Source organism: Pteronotus mesoamericanus, unplaced genomic scaffold, assembly GCF_021234165.1.
Source record: "Pteronotus mesoamericanus isolate MK-2021 breed Mesoamerican mustached bat unplaced genomic scaffold, CSHL_Meso_final contig_25, whole genome shotgun sequence".
In the NCBI taxonomy this organism is placed as follows: Eukaryota; Metazoa; Chordata; class Mammalia; order Chiroptera; family Mormoopidae; genus Pteronotus; species Pteronotus mesoamericanus.
In genome coordinates this window covers 37,559,003-37,578,304 of record NW_026555105.1, presented here as the reverse complement: position 1 = coordinate 37,578,304, position 19,302 = coordinate 37,559,003, and the positions used below count along the sequence as shown (strand labels likewise).

The 19,302-nt window shown below is 41.1% G+C and overlaps 1 protein-coding gene across 1 annotated transcript in view; it reads right to left on the bottom strand.

Moving 5' to 3' along the window:
* The window catches only part of DTD1 (D-aminoacyl-tRNA deacylase 1), a 293,729-nt gene that overhangs the window by 38,838 nt on the left and 235,589 nt on the right, over positions 1-19,302 (bottom strand). The window contains exon 5 of the mRNA XM_054574118.1: positions 1,399-1,571. Coding sequence (XP_054430093.1) covers positions 1,419-1,571 — 153 coding nt within the window. The 3' untranslated portion in view covers positions 1,399-1,418. The remainder of the gene's footprint in view (positions 1-1,398; positions 1,572-19,302) is intronic.

Below are 19,302 nucleotides of genomic sequence, written 5' to 3'. Positions count from 1 at the left end.
AAAGCTTGTTCCATTACACCAAATTATTACTATGGATCTGTAATATACCTCAATACCTGGTAATGTATGTTCTAAAAGACATAGATTACCTAAAGGTCCTAAAGGTCATAGATAGATTTCTAACCTCTTTCACTTCATAGGGAAAAAAGAAGGCAGAAAACATTACAAATGTTCTCCTCTGTCACAATTTGGCATCTCCAGGACAAACTTGTCTGCTGACTTGGTTTGAAACAGTCTACAAACTGAAGGCTCCAAAGACCTTCATTCTCTCTTGGTTTCTGCAACTGCCTCCAAAGTGGCCTGCTTCCAGCCTCATACTCAAGGCTTCTTAGAGTGATCTTTTTAAACTTGGTATCTGATTATGTCACTTGTGTATTTAAAACCTTTCAGAGGTTTCCTAGCACCACAGGATAAAATCCAAATTTCTCAAAGTTGCATGCCAGACCTCTTATAGCCCCAAACCATCCTACTTCTCTAACTTCAGAGAAGCTCCATGGACAACCCTCCATCTTTTGTTCCCAACACTTCAGCCATTCTTCAGTATCTCTGTTGCAAAACTCATCTGTCCTTGTCCCTCTCCCTCAACATTAGCACCTGCTCTTCTCTATGCCCAGTTCAAGAGTTTTCCCCTCCACGGAGCCTCCCTGACTTTCACCTCCACATCACCCCACATCCTATCACCATCACAATGCACCATGCTGCCGCGTAATTATTTCTATGCTTCTCCCTGACCTTGTGAATTCCAACAAGTAAGAGGCTCTTGATAATGCGTTCACTGAGGGAAGGAAATTAAGCAAATGGCCATGAGACAAATGGATCAAGTTTCAGAGGCCTCTGATCTTCAAGCAGGGAGGTGGAGTTAATGTCAAATCACTAAATGGACGGAGATGCATTCCTGGGCAAGGAAGTGATGGAATAAAACCCTATTTTAGGAAAAGTAAATAATAATGCCACACCAGATGAAGTGAAGGATAGCAGAACATTAGGCTGTAATTTATGAGAGGAGGCTGCCAGAGATGACGACAGTTGCCATAGGAGCTGCCATGAGCAAGAATGGAGAGGAGGGACCAATGGCGAGAGCTTGTATGAAGCTCCTGGTCTAGATCCTGGATCTGTGAACACTCTAGAAATGCTAATAATAGCAGCAGTTGTCAACTGACATAGGCAACTGAAGAAGGTAACATACACAGACCTCCTAGGTGAATACCCCAGGCCATAGGTACCTGTCTCTCCCACAGTTTGGTTTTTCTCTCCATCTTCAAAGTCAGTGAATTTAAGGAAACTGTACATGAATTACCATAAAATGAATTCAACCTCAAAAGCCATTCTGTTCTCTATTCATTTTTGGTTGCCCAAAATGTGGGAAGATGGAGCCATGCAGGGAGGAGACCCTCTTACCTGAGTTCTGAACCCAAAGTTTATGGTTCCCGTTCAGAAGACACATCACCTTCAGCCCCACTGCTGGCACTGCGATCTTCTTTACGAGGAGCATTTCTTTCTTTGCTTGATTCAGAAGGCCCTTTGGCTCTGGTCTTTTCTTTCCTCTGCTGTTGTTTTTCAAGCTTTGACAGCTGATTATTAAAAATAAAAAATTATTTTGCATATATAAATATGCATCTGTATATACAAAACACCAATTACTTCACAAAAAGCAACCACTGAAAAACCTTTTGTCTGATAACCTGGTGACCACAGTGGTTCCAATACACAAAATCATATACAAAATGTTTATCAGTCAGGCACCTGCTTCATTAACACAGATTAGTCATATGTGTTATATACTGTATTCTTACAATAAAGTAAGCTAGAGAAAAGAAAATGTTATTAAGAAAATCATAAGGATAAGAAAATACATTTACAGTATTTATTGAAAAAATCCAGGTGCAGTCAAACCTGTGTTGTTCAAGGATCAACTGTATTGTGAAATGATCATCACAAGAAGTCTAGTTAACATCCAGCAACAAAAAAAATACTTTGATGATCTTGGGAAACATGAAATTGGCAACCCATGCTGGATCCTCCAGTTTCTTTTTTATTTTTGGTATTTCTACTTCATAAAATTCAAACATATGGAAATTAATGTTCTGCAGTGAACTGTGATATGTTGCCTTTTGCTGCCAGGAGTTTACATCAGTGTCAGTATATGTATTTATACACATGTATGTTACAGATATGTGTGTGTATCTTCAGATTTTGCATATACACACACATAAATATAAAATTATAAGTGCATCCAAGCTAGACACGAGAAAGCATGATTATTATAAAAGTCATGTTACTCATGGACAAAACCAAAGGGGAAGAGCTGAGGAAGGGAAGAAGGGAGGGGGCAAGGGAAAGTGGTGGGGGGTAGGCAGAGACAAACATATTTGAAAAAATAAATTTTAAAAAAAGGTCATGTTTGTAAAAAACATGTACCTCATGTTTTGTTTCCCCTCTTTAAAATAAATAGAGAAAATGTGAATATAACGAGTGAAAAACAAACCAAGCTTCCCCTCACTGCTAAGATTCAATATCTTGCAAAGGTCTGTGGTCCAACCTGTTAGTCACTTGCTACCCTTTAATACTGTTGAAAGCCAGATTCTGTGAGAGTGACAGAGAACAATTCCCAACTATACTCAGTTTCCTGGAGGCTCCTCTGCCCTGGCAGCACCTCTCTAATTCCACACTGACTGGGAGCCGCCATCAAGAGTGCAAAACTGCTGAAAAGTCAATTTGACCATCCACCTCATCATGGACCATGCTTGTAAATCTGTGATAATTATTTAAGCAACAGGCATAGCCTAAGTTTCCGTAAACAATGTAATGTTGATTCTTTTACATTTAGCTTAAAACAATCCTAACCACATATAGGTCCATGCCCCAAACTAAAGTTTTTTATGAGAACACTGTGAACCAGCCTAATAAATTTAATCCTTTTCTCAGAAGCTTTGGAATCCAATGCAACCAAAATGTGGAATTTATATCTCAAGGCAAGAAAGCAGTTAAATTATTTTTTAGGAAACAAATAAGAAAGAAAAAGAGGAAGAAAATAAATTGATACTGCATATAGACTCATGTCAGCAGTGTTCAAATTAGCAGGTAGATGCAGGTCAAGGAGAAACAGAAACCACTACAGGCCCTGTGAAACACGTGGTCTATAAACATTGAAGTGGAGTACTTCTGGTTTTTTGTTTGTTTGCTTGTTTCTTGGTTAACTGATAAGAGTGTCCATATTGCAAAGGAGACATTGTCCAAATCATCCTGGCTCTACTGCCTTAGAGAGAAATTCAACCTTCCAAAGCAGCTCTGGGCACAAATAAACTGCCATAGGCCAGGTAACCATCTTATGTCCAGCCTGTACCTCTCCTAGTGGATCGCAGAAAAGGGAGGCCAAAACAAGGGAGACTGGAATACCTAGATCCCAATCTCCCCAACTCATTATTAAATCCATTGAGAAAATAATTTTCTTTTTAATTAAGATGTATAACATAATTTAATTGTATAATATAAGAAAAAGCTAGTTGATGGCAGGGTTTGGAGTTCAATCTTTGCACTTTAGATACGAAGAGTAAGACAAAAATAAAAACCGCAAATGATTCACTATTATTTGTTTTAAATGACTTTAGCCAGGAACTTTTGGTCAACATGTCAGTGTAGGTAAAAGCAACTTGACTCCTTGCACAACTATATCAAAATAACAACCAAACTATAGAACAACCATCATTCAGACCCATCAGAAACTGAGCTAACTGGAAGTCCTACAACTAAAGAATTAAAGAAGAAATGACATCGAGAATGGTAGGAGGGGCAGTAATGCAGAGGGGACTGGTCCCACACCCACATGTAGTGAAAAAAGTAGGGAGAGAGAGCTCAGGAGCGAGGGGCCCCAGCCCAACACCAGGCCCCCCAGCCCAGGTTTCCAGTGCCAAGAAGAGAGGTCTCCATAACTTCTGGCTATACAAATCACTAGGGATTGAAACTATGAAAGAAAAACTGTGGTAATTCCAGACAGTTCCTCTTAAAGGGCCAACACACAGACTTAATCAAACTCACTCTCTCTCAGCTCCAGCACTGGAGAAGCAGATTGAAAGGCATCAGAGATGTACAGGGAGGAACTGAATAGTCCAGCATCAGGGTGAGAGCTAAGCACAGTTTTCTCACAGATGGAAGTGCTAGCAGAAACCATTATTCCTTTCCTGAGCCCTCCCCAAACATAGTCACAGAGCCAGCAATGGGGATTTAAATCCCCATCATCCTGGCTCACTGTTTGCCTCACCCTGGAGATTCTCTGAGGCCCTGCCCCAGCCAACTTTCATACCCACCAAAGATGTTTCCAGTGGCGATCCCATATGAATAGCTTCAGATTTTCCTAAATCTGCTCAAACAAGCAGCACCTGCTTTCAGTGAGCCCTGTACCTCTCACTAAGTTGTCCAAGGCCTGGCACTAGCAGCAACTGGACCTGGTTCAGAGTTTGGCCTTTCCTAGGCACCTCCAAGTCCATCACAAGTAGCCACCATCTGCAGATCACTTTGTATCTTATGCATCGTGACCCTGGACAGAACATAGGTGTGGTTGCTGACCTTGGATGCACCAACAGCAACAAGTCTCAACTACAAGACGAGGGTGTATACAGCCGCACAATGGGCACACCTTGAGTACCCAGCTTGGTAATAGGAGAGGCTGTGCAACTGAACACTATAGGACACCTACTACATTACTCTACTCTATCAAGCCTGGAAGACATAGCAACTCTCTATCTAATACATGGAAACAAACACAGGGAGGCTGCCAAAATGAAGAGATGAGAAACATGGCTCAAGGAGCTTAGTGAGAAGTTCAGCACCAGTAAAAATGTCCAGTCAGGAGACTTCAAGATGGCAGAGGAGTGAATGTAAGTCACACTGACCTCCTTCCAGGACCAATCTAGAATTACAACTAAATTGTGGAGAAGTCACCTGGAACAAAAAACTGAACGATAGTGAAAGGAGACTTATAACCTCAGAGACAGAAGAATCAGCTTTACACAACCTAACTGGTAACGAGTGCAGTAGAGACTTGAGAAAGTGCTCAGAGTGCCCACTGGCAGCAGCACAAGAGGGATATTGAAATGGCCAGTTGGATCCCCGTGAGAAGAGTGGGATCTAAACCATAGGCAGGGATCTCTAGCCTACAGCCCAAAAAGTACACATATAACAACCAGCTGCAAAAAGCAGCGGGGTTGCTCTCTAACAGAGATGGACAGCTGGAGACCCAAAGAGCCTTTTAAAGTGCCAATGCATAAATTTTTATTTGCAGCCACTTTCCCTGGTCTCTGACAAAGGCAAGGGCAGACTGGGCTGGAGACACCTGAGGAGAGACTGGGGAAGGAGGCTTTGGGGAGAGAACTGAGAGAGTAGCTGGTGAGATCTTGGTGTTGACTCCTCTGCCATATGGCAGCAGCCATCTTGCTCAGACAGACCACTCCCCTGAGCAGCACCAGCATGAGAGAAACCAATAAATAGCCCCACCCCCATGAGGCACTCTGCCCTGGCCTAGTGGCACTTAAGTCTGACTGTAGAGTACAGAGTGGCAGCCACAGATAGCAGATCCCTAGCTAAAGAGGGTGCAGAGTGGTATAGAGTCACTTGAGTAGAGACTGGAGATGGAGGCTTTGGAGAAAGAACTGAGAGGGTAGCCAGCAGGATCCCAGTGCTGACATCTCCCACATACCATAGCAGCCATCTGACTCAGGCAGACCACACCCCTGAGCAGCACAGCATGAGAGAACCCAATAACCCCACCCTGAGGAGGTACTCTGAGCCACCATTTGGTGCCTAAACCTGACTGCTAAGTGCAGAGTGACTACATTAACAAGTAAAGGAGACAGTCACAGACAGTATATTCCCAGAAACTATCAATAAGAGGCAAGGGGTCATGTCTGAATTGAAGAACACTGTAGAAGGAATCAAAGGCAGGCTAGATGAAACAGAGGATCGAATAAGTGAGTTGAATCACAAGGTAGGAAAAAGCTCCCAGAAAGACCAATAAAATGAAAAAAGACTCAAAAAGAATGAAGAAGCGTTGAGAGATGTGCAGGACAACCTGAAACGTAGTAATATCTGTATAATAGGGATACCAGAAGGAGAAGAGGAGCAAGGGACAGAGAACCTGTTTGAAAAAGTAATGATGGAAAACTTCCCTAATTGGAGGAGAGAAAAAGTCACACAAGTCCAGGAAACACAGAGGGTCCCATTCAAGAAGAACCCAGTGAGGCCCATTCCAAGACACATCATCATTAAAATGGCGAATATCAAAGACAAACAGAATCCTAAAGCAAGCAAGGGAGGAAGAGGTAGTAACATGTAAGGGAGCCCCCAATACACCTAGCCCCTGACTTCTCCACAGAAACAGTACAAGCCACAAGGGAATGGCAAGAATATACCAAGTAATAAAAACCAAAGGCCTGCAACTAAGACTGCTCTACCCAGCAAGGCTCTCAATGAAAATGGAAGGCAAAATAAGAAGTTTCCCAGACAAAAGAAAGCTAAAAGAATATACCTCCACCAAACCAGCATTATAGGATATGCTAAAGGGGCTGCTTTAAGAAGATGAAAAAAAAGAGTCCATGAATACACAGTTCCTTTCACAGTCACCAGTACTTGATATTACCAATATTTTTAATACTTCTTAACCTGATCAAGACACAATGTGTCATTTTAATTGTTATTTTATTATTTGTTGAAACTAAAACTCTTTTTGTACATTTCTTGCCTATTTCTAGTATTTTTTTAAAAGCTTTAAATAAATTTTTGTCATTCTTTATCTGTTTTTTGATTAAATGTTGGTAGACTATTTTCCCTAAAAAAAAAAAAAAAAACCCACAAAACTATTAACCCTTCTGTAGATGTGTTGCAAATATTTTCCTATTGTATTACTTGTTCTTTAATTTATTTTATATATACATTACTGTATAGTCTTAAATGTTTAATATAGTCATATTGTCAACATTTTACTTTATAGCTTCTGGGTTTGAATATTTTACTTCAGGGCAAAAAAGATATTAGTTTGTATTTTCTCCTAAAACTCCTTAGATTTTACACATTGATTTTTAACTCACCTGAATACTTTTTATATAATGTGTGAAATAGGGCTCTATATTTTTTTATTTCAAATAATAGTGGTCCATGCACTTTATTTGTTGAATAAGCCTTATTTTCCCCATTGATTTGAAATTTCAATTTAATCATATATTACATTGTTAGACAGATATATATGTTTCTTTCTAGAATGCTCATTTTATTTCATTGATCTACTTGATTATTTCTGTGCTGGTGTCATATTTTCATTGCTGAGACTTTATAATGGATTTTGACACTTAAAACTAAAAAAAAAAAAAAAACAGGAAAATATATTTGCCAATGATACCTCAGACAGGGATTTGATCTCCAAAATATATAAAGAACTCACATGACTCCACTCCAGGAAGACAAACAATCTAATTAAAAAACTGGGGAAAGGACCTTAGTATACACTTCTCCAAGGAGGACATACACAGGGCCCAGAGACATATGAAAGGATGCTCAGCATCACCAGCGATCAGAGAAATGCAAATTAAGACCACAATATTACCAGTAACACTGAAAGAAAAAAGAAATTGACAGTAATGAGAGGGAAAAAGGGAGGCGGGTACAGGAAAAAGAAAAGGATGGGTCAAATCAAGCAACATGTATAAAGTACTCATGGACAAAGCCAAAGTAGGGTAGGATTGAGAGTGGAAGGTAGGAGTGTGTGGGGGCAGAGGAAAGAGGTGGGTGGAAAATGGAGACAGATATATTCAAACAATAAAAAAAAGTTTAAAAAAATCCAGTCAGAAACAAAGGACACACTAACTGAAATAAATAACAATTTACAAGGAATCAACAGCAGAGTGGATAAAGCTAAGAATCAAATCAGTGTTTTGAAATATAACAAAACAGAAAACAACCAATCAAAACAGCAAGAAAATAAACCCTAAAAATGGAGGATAGTGTAAGGAACCTCTGAGATAACTTCAAGTATACCAACATTCTCACCTGTGTGGGAGGATGGTGTCAGAGAAGAGAAAGAGTGAGAAATTGGAAACCTATTTGAAAAAATAATGACAGAAAACTTCTCTCTCTTGGTGAAGGATATAGACATACCAGTCCAGGAAGCACAGAGAATCCTAAACCAGATTAACCCAAAGAGGCTCACACCAAGACACATCATAATAAAAAATGCCAAAGGTTAAAGACAAAGAGAATCTTAAAAGCAGCAAGAGAAAAGGACTTAGTTAGCTACAAGGGAGCTCCCATAAGACTCTCATCTGATTTCTCAAAAGAAACTTTGCAGGCTAGAAGGGATTGGCAAGAAATATTCAAAGTGATGAAAAGCAAGGATCTACAACCGAGCATACTCTACCCAGCAAAGTTATCATTTATAATTGAAGGACAGATAAAGAGCTTCCCAGACAAGAAAAAGCTAACGAACTAATCACCACCAAGCCAGTATTACATGAGATATTAAAGGGTCTTCTTTAAGAAGAAGATCCAAAATATGAACAAATAAAATGGCAATAATACATATCTATCAACAATTGAATCTAAAAAACAAAATAAACAAGCAGAACAGAAACATAATCATAACTACAGAGAACATCTTGATGGTTGGGGGGTAGGGAGATGGGAAACAAAGGTGAGGGGATTAAGAAGTATAAATTGGTAGCTATGTAATAGTCATGGGGATATAAATAGAGCATAGGGAATAGAATAGCTAAATAACATATATGCATGACCCATGGAACTGGACAACAGTGTGAGGATTGCCTAAGGGAGTTGCAGGGGGAGCTGGGTGAAGGGGACAAAGTAAGAAAAATTAGGACAACTGTAATAGTATAAACAATAAAATATAATTTAAAAAATGGATTTAGCCAGCTTAACACTTTGGAGCTTAATTCTTTGGGTTTGAGTTGATCACGAAAACAACAGCTGCTGAAAATGTTAATATAAACCTTAGATTAAGATTTTGAGAGACTAAAAAAGGAATAAACTAGGTGAACATGGGCATTTACAATGTTCTACCACTGGGCCTGCAAACTTAAATACCTTGAGGAACTAGGCAGGTAGCAAAATAAGTAAAGAAACTAAGTATAATAGAGCATGGTGAAGACTGGCCACCTAGGAGAGAACAAGCTCCACCTAAGGACATTCATATTTTGTTTTTAAACATGTATCTGGACAAATGTAATGACAATGGAATAGGTATGGCCCACCTGTTACAGACCCCTATGTTTCACTTTCACCTATATGATCTGTTTGCTTTTAAAAACCAGTAACAGTTATATCATCATCAACATTCCATGGAGAAGCCACGGTCTGCTTCCTGCACCACAGATACAGTCATCCTCCCAGCTCCTCTCCCCCTCCCTGCTGGCATAAGCAGCCTTCAGAAATGGCAATATCTGACCCTGCTACCTCTTGGACATGTGACAGAAATCACAGCCAACAGGACCTGAAGGGGCTGCAGGGAGGCTCAGAGAAAGGCATCCCTCCCTTATAAATACAGGTGCAAGAAGGCACAGGAGAAAAAAGAGCTTTGGAGTGTTAACAGGTCTCATAACGAGGGGATGTCCATAAGTACAATGAGGCCATTGGAGAGATACCCAACAGGGCCAAGCTGAAGGAATCAGTTGTCCTATAAGGAAGGCCATCAAGTTTTATATTGTTTAAGCCACAGTTAGGTAGGCTTGCTGACACCAAAATAACTTATAACATGCCCACTGTAATAAATGAGAAAATGGATGTTCAGTAGGTTCTATGACTTATTTAAGGTTTCTCCACATATGAGTTGCTTAGATGGGACCAAACTCCAGGTCTTTAAATACCAAACTCCTTATTCTTCACAGGAAGCCACAGGCCCTCTCCTGCTCAATCTATGAACTTCATTTAACAGATACTTATTGAGCATCAGCTACAAGTCATGCCCTATATTCTGGGATCTAGAGACATACAGGAGAACTAAGTAGAGCCCTGGCTTCCTGGGGTTGACTGTCTACCAAATGAATAATGGGTGATCCCCACTTGTGATGAGCAAGCCTGTTTTAAGCACCTGGAAAGTATAAAGGCTATTATTATAATCCTCATTTTAAAGTAGAGATAGCTGAGAATGCTGGCAACACTCCTCTCCCCAACCAATTCTACCTGCGACATACAGTAGACCAAGCTGTCATCCTTCTTTGCACCTGCCTTTATTGGTAGACAATATGCAGGTGTGACCTCAGGGCCATCTCCATTTGCTAAATTAAAAAAAGAAAACTGGCCCAAGTATGAGTTCAGCTCCTTGGTGGTTTAGCAACAAGCTGCTGCAGGACCTCAGTTTGCCTGTAGGTTTTTCCCGGATAGCTGAAGAAGTCACAGGGATCAAATATAACAATTATTTGTCTTTAATCAGCTAGGAATAGGCTGGATAAGGAAGTAGGGTAGGGAAACTGCAAAAGCAATACAGGCCTAGAGATAGCTCTTAAATGTCCCTGACACTCATCCAGTGTGTCCTATGAATAGCAGTGGAAGGGTCATACCAGGGTAAGGGAGACAAATCTGGCTCCAAGCTCAAACACTGATATGGGGCAGTCATGGAACAGGGTATAGTCTAGCTGCTAGCATCAGGAGAAAGTGCAGCCCAGCAGACAGGACAGGGACTCTCAGTGCCCAGTCACAGAGTAGGGGGCAGCCAAAGAAGCAATCAGCATCATATCATTGCAGCAAGAAACAAGATAGCCAAAGAGTGGTGGGCTTCAAGAGGGGAATGAGCCCCCAAGTTCAGGAAGGTCAAGAAAGAGGTGGTACAGGCAAGTAGGGGAGGGCCAGTGGAAGCCAGGGCTAATGGTGGGGTGAGAGTCAAGGTCTTGATAGAGGGCTAAGAAGACATGCAAATTCCAGAGACCAGCATCATCCTCTGTGTATTCACTCTTCACTGCCAGACACGTTAAGGTAGAAAGCGTAAGACAGTGCAGGCCATCTGAGCAGAAACTGACAGGCAGATGACTGAAGACAGGAAAGTCAAGGGCTGCACAAGAAGGCCAAAAAGCAAGAGGCCAAGGTGAGGATAAGGACAACCACAGAAAAGCTGGGAAAGAGCAAAGGTGAATTACTGTTAGGATGCACCATCAGCAGTAACTGAAGTGTCCACATCTGGGAGTGACAGGTGAGTCAATGTACTGCTGGTAGTAACCATCACCAAAAACTTGGAGGACAGACTAGACAAGGCCAAGCATCACAGAAGGCTGGGGTGCTGCCAGTGTCTGGGTACCCTGGGAACAAATTTTTCACAATTTCCCCTTTAATTAAGAGAAGCACAGTGATGTGACTTACACAGTGTGGCACACACTCAACACTGGATGAATGAGTGCAGAAATCAATGAATAGGATGTGCTTTGTTTGATGAATGACCAGGTGATGGCCTCAAAAGGAAGGGAACCTCAAACTTTTGCTTATGTCAGCTGTGTGACTAAATAGCTCTTCACCAGCATTTGAGAGTAGAAAACAGCATGAGACCCAAAAAGCAGTGTACAATGAGTGTTCGCACTACAGGTGAATCCCTTCTCCCAGGGTAGAAATAGCTCTCTCTTAATCAGGAAAAGAAAAACAGATTCTTAGGCAGGCTGTTTAATCCCCCTTGCCACCATCTGCTTTTTTATAAATCATAGGCTGCCACCCACCCAGGCTGATTGCCCAGGTCACTGAGAACAGAGTGCATGCAGCATTTGCACATGCTCTGAGACTTGTAAAGCACCAAATAAACAGGGAATCATTCTTACCATTCCTGTTCTTTCACACATCAAATCGCACTTCTGAAGCATCTTTCATACTGCAGAATGACCCAGTGTGATAGACATAAAACACAAAAAGGGCCACTTTAGGCTTCCATGGACACTAATGAGCTGCCAGAAACACCTTGATGAATCAATCTGAGAGCTCACTGCTCCATGTACAGTCAGATGCTAGGCCTCCCAAAGATGTCACTTGCTCCAGTAGAAGCTCAGACACTGTCTGCTGCCCTGCAACTGATAACACCCACCCAGGCTGGAAGGGTTTACACAGAGCTGGCAAAGGTGTTCTGTCTGCTGTTGCCATCAACCCTGCCTGCCTCTCTAGGAAACATTCAACCCTACCAGGCTGTTAGGTGCTAGATACAGTTTTGAAGGGGCTCTAGAAAACCAATGTTTTTGCAAGTCATTTTAGAACCAAACAGGTGCCCAGGACTCCTGATGGAAGGACCTCTCTTAGAGTGAGATAGTATCTGAAACTTGCTTCCAACATGATTTGGGGGTCTGATGGTGAGAAATTACAGCTTCTTGCTGATGTCTTCATATATCCTCATAAGCCCCATGAAAACCATTGCAAATCATACTCTTCCTCATTTTTTAACCTTCTGTTGACAAAAAAAAAAAAAAAAAAAGCACCTCTTCTCTCAAAGGGCCCATAGATATAACCTGAAATGTTATGTTCATTTCAGCTTTTTAAAGTCTGTTTTAAAACTTGGGAAATAAATGACCCCTTATATTCTGACAATTTGTCACCTTTAGAATTCCAAGATGTCAAAGGCAGATATTATTATTTTCAGATTGCTTTTGAGTGCAGTGGAGGTGACAATACTAGAGAGAGAGCATGCCCAAGGCCACATGCAGGCAGCAACCAGGCTGGAAAGAATGCCAAGTCTCCAAACTCCTTGCCAAGACCCAGTTGACCTGGCCTCCTTTTGGAGCCAATGCTCACCTGGACAGGGACTTCTTGCGTTGGCCAGAGGTCCAGGGCAGTGAACCTCATCTCTCTTCTTGCTAAAACCATGCCAGGCACAGCTCTGTCTTTGAGTTATTTTAATGCTGGCTACTTCCTGCCAGACTGTTCTGTCCCACATATCAGCAAAATCTAATTAGAGAGTGAGGAAAATAACAAAAGAAACAGTATGGTACTGGCACAAGAACAGACACAAAGATCAGTGGAACAGAATTGAAAGCCCAGAAATAAACCCATGTTTATATAGTCAATTAATATTCAACAAAGGGGGCAGGAGCATAAAATGGAGTATAAATAGCCTCTTCAACAAATGGTGTTGGGAGAGCTGGACAGCTACATGCAAAAAATTGAAATTCGACCACCAACACCATACACAAAAAGAAACTCAAGATGGATAAAAGACTTAACACCATATAAGTCGTGACACCATAAAAGTCCTAGAGGAGAACATAGGCAGGAAACTCTGATATCCCACACAGCAATATTGTCACCGATATATCCTCTAAGCAAGGGACATAAAGGAAAGAATAAACACATGGGACCTCATCAAAAGAAGAAGCTTCTGCATGACTAAAGAAAACATCAGCAAAATGAATAGGGAACCAATCATATGGGAAAATATATTTACCAATGATACATCAGATACAGGTTTAATCCTCAAAATATATAAAGAACTCACTCGACTCCACTCCAAGAAAACAAACAATCCAATTAAAAAATGGGCAAAGGACCTGAACAGATGCTTCTCCAAGGGAGAGGTACAGAGGGCCTAAAGACATATGAAAGGACGCTCAGCATCACTAGCCATCAGAGAAATGTAAATGAAAACCACAATGAGATACCACTTCACACCAGTCAGAATGGCCATCATAAACAGATCAACAAACTACATGTGCTGGTGAGGCTGTGGAGAAAAGGGAACCCTAATGCACTGTTGGTGGGAATGCAGACTGGTGCACCCACTGGGGAAAACAGTTCGGAATTTCCTCAGAAAAGCTAAAAATGAACTGCCTTTTGACCCAGCGATTCCACTGCTGGGATTATACCTTAAGAATCTCAAAACCAATTCAAAAGAACCTATGCACCCCAATGTTCACAGCAGCACAATTTACAACAGCCAAGGTGCTGGAAGCAACCTATGTGTCCATCAGTAAATGAATGGATCAAGAAACTGTGTTCTGTTTACACAATGTAATACTACATAGTAGAAAGAAAGAAAAATCTACTACCCTATGCAATAGCATGTATCAAACTGGAGAGCATTATGCTAAGTGAAATAAGCCAGGGGGTGAAAGACAAATACCATATGATCTCACTTATAAGTGGAACCTAGTCAACGAAACAAACAAGCAAGGAAAATATAACCAGCAACACTGAAAGTAAAAACAAACGGACAGTAATTAGAGGGAAGGAGGGAGGGTGGTAACGGGGAGAAGGGGAAGGGTCAAGTCAAGGAACATGTATAAAGGACCCAAAGCCAAAGTGAGGAAGGATTGAGGTAGGAGGTAGGGATTGCTGGGGCAAGGGAAATTGGTGGCAAGAAAATGGAGACAAATATATTTGAACAATAAAATTTTTTTAAAGATTTTTAAAAAGTCCTGATTTTGTCAAAACACTTAAAATGCCCTGTGTTATCATTCTCTAACCCTGAAGATAAAGAAGCTGACACTAGATATATGCTTTTTCTGAATAATTAAAATGTTCAAGGCAATGTAAAACCTGCTGTAAAATACATGTGTATTTGATCAGCAATGAATCTCCTCAGGTTTGTCTGAGTACTGTACTTCCCTGTGCCTCGGTGCACTCTGCTAGACCACATAAACTGGGGTGTAGCCTTCCAGCACTATCCTGCAGATGCAGTAAATCCCAGGGGGACCAGCACAGCAACTGGAGCAGCCTGCTGCCCTTCCATCATTGACTGGGACACCATCAAGAGTGGTTTCTTTAGGGAATGATAGAGTTTTGCGTGGTTTCTTTAGGGAATGATAGAGTTTTGCACTGAGACTCTAGAAGAGGAGTCTTCCACCTTCTAGTCCAATTGCCCACCTGTCAGCTTCATAGAGACTCATTTTGTCTTCAGAACCAAGACAACCCTTGAGCTACTGGAAAACTGAGTCCATGACCTTTTGTTACTCCCTGTGTCTTTCTGCTACTTACAGGCCAGAGTGGCAGAGGATGAAGAGGGTAAAGAAGGCAAATTCCAATCAGCATATGATAATGGCAAAAATTTGAGATGATAGAAATGTGAACCGACTGGAGTTTTAAACAATCTTAGAAAACTACTTCCATAGTTATTTCTAGTTGATGAAGCCCTTTTTTAAAAAAGCAGTTGTAATTTGTATTTAGGCAGTTTGTTTTATCACATTGTAATATGATATAATTTCATACTATGTGATAATTCTGAAAGCTTTTTAAAAAAATCCTTTGTGTAATGGATAACCTGATAGAACATTTGAAGATGTTTCTATATACACCACAGGGCCTGCCATTATGTCAATTGTTACATTGTGTTATTTTAAATCAACTCTCTGCTTAATAAAAACATTATGAAGCCAAGTGCACACATGGTACCTAATTTTCATATATTATTAACTCTGCTTGAGGTTTTTGTGGGACTTTTAAAAAATCAAGCAAGTGGGCATCTGTTCCCATCTGAAATCATGCAAGCTAATTTTATTTTCTAATTCCCCACTGTTTACAAAAACTCTCTTAGGCATGCAAAAATTACAGAGGGAGGAGTGGGGTGTTCAGTTGCCTTTTCCATTATTCTTACTTAGCTAAATTTCCTTTGGTCTAAGCTATGCACAGCACACGTTAGAGCAGCCCCAACCTCCAGGCCCCAGGGGTGGCTTGTTTTAGACCACTGAAGGACGTGCTGAGCAGTTTGAAGTCAGCTCATGAGTGTGTTTATCTATCAGTGCAGCTGCCCTAAAATCTTCCAGGTTATCCCCCTGCAGCAGATGCTGTCAGGCCTGACATTTCCCCCACCCTGGAAGACATCTGCAGTGTCAGTGGACAACAGCCTGCAAGCCCAAGACTTCTGACCTGGAGCACACAGGTCTCTGCCTGGGGGATACCACCAGGCCACAGAAGGGTGCTAGACCTGAGTGTAGGGCAGTTTCAAAAAGTTAATGCCTCTAGAAGTGGTCTCAGTCACTGAAAATGACAGTTCTGGGGTTCAAACTCCCAGTTTCCTCACCCTTCATGGCACCAATTCTGGAACATATCCTATCCATCCCCTAGAAGGTACCCAGTGATCATCAACCCACCCTTGGCAGGCTTTTCTCCTCCTTGTCTTATCTCCACTCCTCACTGTGCTTCCTGGGAAGACCTCCTAAACTGCCTACATAAACCTAAATTCTATTACTTTGGGGGGACCCAAACCAGCATCATTTTAATGATTTGCAATAAGTCACATTATAATGTGATAATTATCTGTAACTTTTTTGTTAACTGGTCCTCTTTTAACCAGAATCTACTCTGGTTTACATGCCTGGACACTGGAGGGCAATGATGATGTTCAGGATTACTCCTACTCAAGGCACTGAAAGAGGTTGCAATATGAAGAGATGATTGAGCAAGTTTGAGTACAATCTTGTGACATTTTTACTGTACATGATAATTCTGTGAAAATTGGTCACCCCTATCCATGGCAAACTATCAATTCTAGCAGCCAGCGTTTTTACGTTGCTTTCCATTTCCTAGCCCTCTTGGAGAACAAGGTATTGACTGCATTTCTAACATTTCCCAACTTTTCATCACACCTGTGGCCTGGGCTTTTCCTTTGATGGGGGCTAAATATAAAATTTCAAGAGTTATAGGAGAGAAGTAGCCATTTTCCCCCCACCAAAAGACAAGTAATGGCCCATGGCATTTGAAAGGCCAGAGACTAGCCTTCTCCATGCAACATTAAATGGTTTCTCCTCTCTTTTTCCATGCTTGTGTGCATTTATTGTTTTGTATGCGATAAGCTACTTGAAGGCAACTGTTTAGTCGACAAATATGTTAGACGTAGGTCATCATCTATCACACTATTGGCACATGTCTGGTTAATAATCATGAACTGTAGCAAAGTTTAAGGAGACACTAAAACAATTTCAATTTTGGTATTCCAATGCATAATTGGTAACAGAATACTGTTCATAAGCATTTTAAACTAATAGTGTTCTTTAAATGATTCAAAATGTTCCTTCAATTTGCAAGAGTTAAAAAGGAGGGGTGGGATCTTTTCTCTGCCCCATTTGGTCTTTATGCTGTACAAATGCCAATAGAATAGATTTGGAACAATGAAGAATTATTGTGCAAAACAACAATAATCCAGAAAAGAGGAAGACATGGGACCAAGAAAAACATGGACACGACCTGGGAGGAAAAAACAAGGCCAGGCTTAGGCAAGATGTTTGGCAGCCAGGGAAGTGACCCAACCACAAAGGAACAGGGTGAGACCTTAGAGGCTGAGCTCCCATAGAAAAGAGCTCTAGAAAAAATGCATGGAAAACAGGTTTGGGAGCAGGAGGTGTAAATACAATACTTCAGCAGGATTTCAAGAAGAAAAGAAAGAGAAGTGCACACTCCCAGAAAAGCAAAAGGCTGACAACAGAAACAAAAATCACAGGGTACAACTTGGCTCAGTGGCAACCAGAAGTTACAGAGCCACAATATAAATATTTTTATTAATTAAAATAACAGTATATCACTGACTGGTGTGGCTCAGTTGGTGGGGCTGGTTTGATTTCCGGTCAGGGCACATGCCTGGGTTGCAGGCCGAGTCCCCAGTTGGGGCATGTTCAAGAGGCAACCGATTGATGTTTCTCTCACACATTAATGTTTCTCTCCCTTTCTCCTTCCCCTACCCTCTTTCTAAAGATAAGTAAATAAATGAAATCTTTTTTTAAAAAATGATATCATAATACTAGAAACATGGAGAAAGAGGGGAATGAATAGTGCTAAGTCTTCATCTACAGAAGCATAATTAATAATGTCAGAATTTAATACATCAAGAAATTGCAAGTTTATTATTTAGGGATAGAATAGAAAGTATCCAAAATATAGCTTAAAATATGTCAAAGGTGCTTACTTCTGGGGAAGAGGACAGAGACAGGGGAAAACAGGCAGAGAGGGGCATTTCCATGACAACCCTTTATGTATTATGATTTTTGACTGTATAATTACTTGAATAAACTAAAGTTTGTTTAAGAAAGAAAGTTCATACAATAAATGTAGTTAATAACAGATCCAATACTACAGAAAAAAACAGTTCATGTAATTCTCCCAATATTTGGAGTAAAAAACAATAAGCAAAAAAGAGCAGAACCTTGGAAGTCACCTGTAGAACAAGAACTACAAAAGGAAAGATCAGAGCAGATAGAGAAAAAGCAATAAGCAAAGACATTATTACAGGAGGACAGCCTACGGTCTACAAAAAGGCTCAAGTATATACTGGAATGTCCCATCAGGGACATTCAAGAAAAGAAATCTACTTGGAGGGTACCCATCTTCTCTTCCATACAGGGAGCCAGCAGAGGATCAGGCACAGTAAAATACCACCCAGATTTGTGTTGGATGACTGACTGACTGAATGAATGAATGAATGATGACAGACAGAGGGTTAACAGAGAGAAGGAAGAAAGACAACCAACCACCAGGATGATATCTGCAGTCTGAGAGTAAGAGGTGGCAACCCAAATATTCCATATCAACCAGGACATTCCCCAAAATGCAAGTATTCAGAAAGTATTGTGGCTATTCCCATCCTGAAAAATAAATATGTAAATAAATTAACTCACAAAACTTCAGCCTCTTGAGAGAGTAACAAAGGAAACTGTGCTAAGTATGTAAGCAGTAAAATGAGTTCTACAAATAGGGGGAACCCAAAATGGTGGAGGAGTAAGTGGGAGCTACACTAACCTCCTCCCAGGACCAAACTGGAATTACCATTAAATTATAGAAAAATCTCCTGAGTAACCAACTGAATAGTAGCTGGAGAGAAACCTTATAACCATGGACAGATGGAAGAAGCCACCTCACCACAATGAGACTGGCAGGGAGTGCAAAGGAGGCACGAGAGGACTAGCTGGGCTCACAGAGGCAGCAGGTGAAGTGCTGGAGGGATACTTCAGCTGCAGCTGGGTTCTGCCTGAGAATTGTAGGATCTAAACCCCAGGCTGGGCTCTCCAGCCTACAGCACCAGAGCTGGAAAAGGAACCCAAATAACATACAGCTGTGAAAAGCTGCATGGTTTCTGCCCACCAGGGAGAGATGGCTGGAGACACAGAGAACCTCTTAAACGGCCAATACACAAAATACAATTTGCATCCACTTACCCTGGACTCTGGCAGAGGGAGGACAGAGTGAACTCAAGACACTTGAAGAGAGTTTGGGGCTGGTGGCTCTGGGGAGTGAACTGAAGAAACAGCTGCCAGGATCCTTATACTGAGTCATTCTGCAGAGGCCATCTTTCTCAGGAAGAGAACTCTCCTCCAGGTGGTATCAGGCTGAGGTGTAGCAATGGCCCCACCCACAGGAATT